This window comes from Coptis chinensis, chromosome 8 (genome assembly GCF_015680905.1).
Source record: "Coptis chinensis isolate HL-2020 chromosome 8, ASM1568090v1, whole genome shotgun sequence".
Lineage (NCBI taxonomy): Eukaryota > Viridiplantae > Streptophyta > Magnoliopsida > Ranunculales > Ranunculaceae > Coptis > Coptis chinensis.
Genome location: NC_141463.1, coordinates 87,523,156 through 87,530,338, shown reverse-complemented (window position 1 = coordinate 87,530,338; position 7,183 = coordinate 87,523,156). Strand labels below are relative to the sequence as shown.

The 7,183-nt window shown below is 35.7% G+C and overlaps 1 protein-coding gene across 1 annotated transcript; it reads left to right on the top strand.

Annotated features, from left to right (window-relative positions):
• The first annotated feature begins 213 nt into the window (after positions 1–213).
• On the top strand, positions 214–5,961 carry LOC147483921 (caffeic acid 3-O-methyltransferase-like). The gene is made up of 4 exons (XM_086577061.1): positions 214–672; positions 1,391–1,701; positions 2,405–2,469; positions 5,374–5,961. Exons 1-4 carry the CDS (start codon positions 257–259, stop codon positions 5,677–5,679), a joined length of 1,098 nt encoding a protein of 365 aa, XP_086433187.1. The 5' UTR covers positions 214–256; the 3' UTR covers positions 5,680–5,961.
• The last annotated feature ends 1,222 nt before the right edge of the window (positions 5,962–7,183 follow it).

Genomic DNA, 7,183 nt, shown 5'->3' with positions numbered 1-7,183 from the left:
ACATCCCAATTATAATTAATAAAGCAAAACTTGTAGACATCAATTGTGTTTAGGTGGCTCTAAATAATTGCATATTCTCGAAAAATAAAAAAGTGGCTGTGACTGTTTTTTTTTGTTCGATGATGGTGGCTCTAACTGTAACAACCAATTTTTTTAATATGGATTTTCTATTTAAACCCAATGTGCCATGTCCATTTTCATTACAGCATTCAACCAGTTCTTCACAAATAATAACTTCACACCAAAACCAAGAAAAATGAGTTCAATTCAAAACTTTAACTACCTTACACCAGAAGAAGAAGAAGAAGCATGCTTATATGCCATGCAATTATGTAGTGCAGTAAACTTGCCCATGGTACTGAAAGCAGCTATAGAGCTTGATGTATTTGAGATCATTGCCAAATTTGGTCATGGTGATTATATCACCCCTTCTGATATAGCTTCTCGAATTTCTACCAATAACACAAATGCACCTATTATGCTCGACCGTATGCTACGTCTACTTGCTAGTCACAAAGTGCTAAAATGCAGCCTTCGCAATTTAGATGACGGAAGGGTTGAGAGATTATATGGGCTTGTACCTGTTTGTAAATTTTTCATTAGGAATGAAGATGGTGTCTCTTTGGCTCCTTTGGCTCTCATGGCTATGAGTCAAGTTTTTATTCAAAGCTGGTAAATATGCTCCACTTTCAAATCAATATGCTCCACTAGTTACTTCAATGTCCTCTAGATCTACACCTTACAAACGACTAGATAGCTCCTGGTATTGCCCATACACTCCACAAAGTTTCTAGCTAGATACATGGTAATGGTAATTAAATCACGTTGGCTACTTAAAAAGACTTCGAAATTTGCTATTATTTTTTTTTGGCACATAGCTTTCATAACAACAACAGAATTGGAATAGGGTTTCTAAGAATTCTATCCCTATTTTATTGTGTTTATAAGAAATACAAGTATGCAAACCATGTTATGCATCGAGGTTTTTTTTTTCTTGAAGTCTTGAAACCCGTCATTCGAGATCCATAATTAGCATGGTTTTTTGGGATTCTAGTTGTAATTACATAGGGGAGGCACATCTAATTTAATATAAGGGATAATTATATTATTTAAGTGACATTAGGGAGTTTTTTTTCTAAATTATTAATAAAAGAGGGATTGTTCTAAATTCAGGGAGAAAATGGAGAATAATATAATTTAAGTTACATTAGGAGGGTTCTTCTAAATTATTAATAAAGGGGGGGGGGGTTCTAATTTTTGTGAGGGAGGTGTTTATAAATTGAGCAAATATAAGAGATTTCAATTTGCCTACTCGATAGTGGAGAGTGGGTTCCTCAAAACCCTCATATAGTGTAGAGATAAGCTGACCCAGCTATCCACAACTTTATAGGTACTACTTGAAGGATGCAATCGTTGATGGTGGGAGCCCTTTCAACATATGTCATGGAATGGCATCATTTGATTACATCAGAAGAGATCCTATAACGAGCAAGTTGTTCAACACAGGAATGTCGGTTCACTCAAAATTAGTAATGAAGATGATTCTTCAGATTTACAAAGGATTTGAGGGCTTGAAAACTGTGGTTGATGTTGGTGGCGGAATTGGTGCCACAATCAACATGATTGTTGAAAAGCATCCGTTAGTTAAAGGCATTAACTTTGACTTGCCTCATGTGATAAAAGATGCACCAGCATATCTAGGTGAAGTAATCCCATTTATGATTTTTTTCATTATAAATCTTTTTCGCTTTTAAATAATGACGGGTGTTACTTTTAGGTTGTGTTTGATAGGAGCTATGGCAAACACAAATTTTGTCACCATTTGCCAATGACAAATTTGACGTGGTAATCAAAGTGGCAATTGTAAATAGTTTGTGGCAAATCTAGATTTGTTGTTGTTTGATGTGTGTGTAATTTGTTGTGGCAAAATTTACATAGCTCTCTCTCTCTCTCTCTCTCTCTCTCTCTCTCTCTTCAGTAAATTTTGCCATCAAAATCATAGCAAATCACTAGTTGTGGTAAAACTCAAAAACATTTGCCATAGGTTAGAAATCATATCAAACAGTGGTAAATAGTGGCAAATGTGTGAATAGTGTTATTTGTCATGATTTGCATTTGTCACAACTCCTATCAAATACAACCATATTGTTAAGTGCAAAAGGGTGAGTAACAATTGTTTGTCAATAAAAGTTTTGAATTGAAGAAAAAAAATAATAGGGATTCAGTGAGGATACTATAGAATTCATGTCGCCCAATTTAGTTTTTATTTTCTTTTAAGTTGTCAATTTTCCAAATGCATACATACATGAAATAGCCTTTAGTTTTGTTCTTGTTCCTTTATTTATGTTCTCGTTCAATTCCTTCATTTCTTATACATCTAAACTATTCAATTCTAGCTGTGCAGGTGTAGAGCACATTGAGGGAGACATGTTCGTTGGTGTTCCAAAAGGAGATTCCATTTTCCTGAAAGTAAGAATATCACCTCGCTCCATCAACTTGTTTCTCATACGAGTGCTGAACGCTGATGCACCAATAAGCACTCGAAACACACACCCACCCACCCACCCACCCACCCACTCACCCCCGCACTGTACCATATATAAGTCCATACTCCATAACAACGATGAATTTCTCTTTAAGTCACAAAAAATCCTTAAAGATCATTTTGTGGTAAGGTTTAAAGATCCTTAAAGATCTTTAAGTCACAAAAATCCCCCACCCCCCCTGCATTGTACCATAAGTCCATACTCCATAACAACGATGAATTTCTCTTTAAGTCACAAAAAATCCTTAAAGATCATTCTGTGCTAAGGTTTACACTTACAAAGTCAGACTCCCAATTGTTTAAGAAGTTAGTACCTGATTTTTGGTCTTCTTATTGTTGGGAAACTTTTCCGACAAACTTAGCAAACTAAATTGCATGCAAGAATTGCCAGGCAAAAATTGGGCAGTGGGGGGACTGAGGTAGACCCCTACTTGTTTCATTAAAACATAGCAAAATGCTTACGAGCTTACAATCCACCCCACCCCAAGAGTATGATCATTGGGGAGGGGGGGGGGGGGGGGGGGGAGTTCATTATGAAGAAACTTAGATCACCTAAGAAAATTAGTACAATTGTAAGAAATCAACTTAGCCTCTTTGAACCTTAACCATGAACACAACAAGAGAAGAACAACATAAGCCTAATATTTTCAATTGAACCTATAACACGGCTAGGCGTACGTAATGGAGCTCTCCATTGACCACCCTAAACCTCTATCTTCATCTTGTTCCTTAAAGACACAAGCAGCTAGTTGAGTCTCAAACATAAAATCATAACCACGAACCAAGGCAAAGTCCATGAATCCGATCCATTATGTACTGTGGGAACTGGGAAGAAGTAGGAACTATGGGTTAAAAAACAACCCAAATTCATCATTCCTTTTACCCGATTCAGAGAAAAGAGAAATTTCTCATTTGTTCCTGCACAACCCCTCAACCTATATTTCAATTTTTAGTTCGTTTCTACTGCGTTCAAGGTAAGTAATCTTCTATGCATTGTAGTTGATTTGAAGGTTTTGCGTGGTGGTTTGTGGTGGTGAAAGCTGTTTTTGCTATGGAAGTTACATTGCGATACTAATTAATTGATTTCAATATGCACGTATCTCTACTACTTTAATAATTCGCGACCCCTCATCTACCTCCAATATTGAAAAACTATTTTTTGGGTTTTAGTTGCAATTAGGATTACCCCCACCATTATAACTTGAATTAGTGATTCCCTTTTACTCTCTCATATATATTTTTTATTATTATGTGGGTCCCACAAAACTTAAAAAACAAATGGGGATTAGTGTTTGTGGGACCCACATTTTTTAAGAGATTTTTTTTATGATGGGGCCCATAGAAAGAAAAATCAATTTTAAAGAAAAAACCAAAATTTTTTTTTTTCTTGTGGCCCCACAAAAAAAAAAAAAAAAAAAAAAAAAAAAAAAAAACTATGAACCCCACTTATTTTTAGTTTTCTTGTTTTTTAAAGTGAATAAAAAAATAATAAAAAATGAAGCGAGGACTTAGTGTTTGTGGGACCAATATTTTTTTTGAGAAATTATTATTTTTTCATTATGATGGGGCCCATAGGAAAAAAAATCAATTTTAAAGAGAAAAATCAAAATTTTCTTTTTTATTTTCATGTGGCCCCACAAAACTAAAAAAACATTAATTTTCTATTGTGAGCCCCACTTATTTTTAATTTTCTTGTTTTTTAATTATTTTCTTATTAAAAACATTGAGAACATTTGTTTTTGTGGGGCCCACAGAAAAAAAAAATAGGAGAGTAAAATGATATAAATGTACGTAATTTCATGTGCCTTGATTGGTCAAAGGACGGAAAAATTAGTCGACTGTGTTTCACTGTCAATTTGGAGGGGGAATTACTAATTCAAGTTATATTGGGCGGGGGGTATTACAACTACTTGGGGGTGGTATAACTCTTTCTTTCTATGTATCTCTAAATCTCTTGGTCACTTTTTTCTCAAAACTGTTTTGCCCCTATTAAAAAAAAGTTAAACTCCAACCAACATTAATTCATAGATAGATGAGTAAATATCTAATTTTTTTAGGATAAAAATGTAATAGTAGTTCTAGAGTACACCCTCTTATGGGTGCGCTAGTACAATCCACCCTTGATTAAAGACTCTGCCATGCAATACACCCTCACCCCTTGCCTGATGGAGGGCCCAGATGTGATAGCGTAGGTACAACTTGCGTACTCTAGAATTTGGTAAAATGTAATTATGAAATTTAATCAACAATAACGGCTTCACTACCCCCACCATTTCTTTTCTTTCTCATACATGAGCACGTGCCACATACTAGTGAGTATAAAACCACCAAAATACATTAGTGTCAACCTCCTTTTCCATCATATATATATAAATTTTATAGAGCGTTAAGATAGACCCACACTGGTTACAATAAAAAACCCTAGTCCGAAGGCTGCTTACATTGCCCAAAGGCTCATCTCCCAAAGGGAACCTAACTCGAAGGCTCTCATTGATGTGTCATTTTGAGTAGACCAAACCGCCTCCACTTTGTCTATGAAAACTTGTTTTTGCTCCTTGGTCTATTTATCGTAGCAGCACTCTATCTCAAGCCTAGAGGCTTACCTAGCCAAAGGCCCGTCACATAATTACACAAGAAAAAATCACAACTAACACTTAGTAGGATTCTAACTTGCAACTTCTCCCATGAAAAGAGAGATACACAACTAATTGAACTAAAAGCTCTTGTGTTTCATCACAAATTCTGTCTTACAGGCTTGAAAAATTATCTTTTATGTGTATAATTATATAGGCTTGACTAATTATCTGTATTGTGTATATGAATCACAGAGCGTTCTTCATGATTGGAACAATGAACATTGTTTGAAAGTTTTGAAAAACTGTTACAATGCATTGCCCGCCAATGGAAAGATGATTATTCTGGATTCAATTATCCCTGTATACCCTGAGACTAATGTCACTGCGAAGCACATATTCGGTCTTGATACCGCTATGATGGTTCACACTTCTGGAGGAGGACAAGAGAGGACCGAGAAGGAGTTTAAGGATTTGTCACTTGGAGCTGGATTTGCTGATTATAAAGTTATATGTTCGACTTTTGGCATTTCGGTAATAGAATTCTATAAGAAGGCATGAGCTCGAATTTATCAGAATGCAACTTCCTTGGGAATTGTTTACTCCCAATGATAGTACGTTGCCATGTCAGTCAATTTGCTTCGTTAATAAAAGTATAATAATGTGATTTTTGTAACAAGTTAGAGGGGAGTATGTATAAGCTCCTTCCTTGCTTTATATATAGATAGAAATTACCCGTGATTTCATCATGATGATAAATTTGGGTTGTGTAACTCATTTTAAACTAGTTTTCGAATCCGTCCTACGAACGGGGCGATGCCGCTATATGAAATTATTCTTAAAAATGGCTTTAGTGTTTTAATGGCAATAGGGTAAGCCAATTACAGGTACAAAGCATAAAAAGCAACTTGTATCCCCACACCTAAAAGTATACCAAGGATTCGCTCTACAAGATAAATTACAACATCAAAGGTTTAACAAACACAAATAGAGCAATAGGGCAAAAGTAGCCACCTGAAACATATTGGCATCCACAGATGACTTTCTCAAGAGTTAGATTATAGTATGCACTCTCAAATTTCCAGAACAATCATTATTGACTCAACAACTTTAGGAACCGCAGCAAGCTGATCTCTCAGTAACTGTACTTGAACCTTTGTCGGGATCAGGTTTACTAATCCTAATGGTCTGGGGCTGAAAAAACAGGAATAAATTAGTCATAACACACTATTCAAGGTATTAATCCTCATTCCACGAATTAGTTCAAAGAGTAGAGTGTACCTCAGCTTTAGAATCACTTTATGCAAGTCTTTGTTTTATGTCCCTTACAATAGAAAAGAAAACCTGCTCGGCATTCAGGTTGGTTTTTGCACTCTGCATAAAACAGGTTTCGTGTGGGTCAATATGTTGACAATGGGTTAGTGGGATGAAATGTGATACTGGTATGAACTTACCGTCTCGAAGAACTTGATGCCATATTCATCAGCAAGTGCTTGACCCCTCGAAGTTGGCACAACCTATTAAAAAAAATCAATCAAGCCCAATTCAGAAAACTCTTGGGGAATTTGACATTTTGATCCAAGTTTGGTGTTACCCTCTTGCTCTCATCCATGTCACCTTGTTTCCTACTAATATTTTGTTCACATTATCGGATGCGTGTTGTTCAATGTTGCGGATCCAATTCCTAATGTCTACAAATTCACAAACATATAGAATTGATCGACGAAGAGTGTTTGGAGAAGATAAAAAGAACGAAACTTCTTCTGTTTTCTCTGTTGTTGTTTTTGTTGAGGTTATGGGTGACATAGAAATATTTGCAAAAAATTTGGATTAAGATTCGGATATTGGAATATCCGACTGGTATCCAACCGTTCCCTGCCCTACCTCTATTCCTTGTAACACTTACACATTGTTTATTGGTTTAGGCATTTAGCAATTATTCCATATGTATAGAGCTCGAGCATTTGTAGTTCTTGCGGCTCCGAGGAACAATGTAAAAGGTTGTACATTTTTCATTATGTCTTGACATTTTCTTCGAACATTCACCCCAAATTTGTTTAACTAC

Excerpts from the sequence above, each read along its gene's own strand:
- LOC147483921 (XM_086577061.1), top strand. The coding sequence starts at position 257 with ATGAGTTCAATTCAAAACTTTAACTACCTTACACCAGAAGAAGAAGAA. Across the intron at positions 673-1,390 it reads CAAGTTTTTATTCAAAGCTG|GTACTACTTGAAGGATGCAA; the intron begins GTAAATATGCTC and ends ACAACTTTATAG. Across the intron at positions 1,702-2,404 it reads AGATGCACCAGCATATCTAG|GTGTAGAGCACATTGAGGGA; the intron begins GTGAAGTAATCC and ends CTAGCTGTGCAG.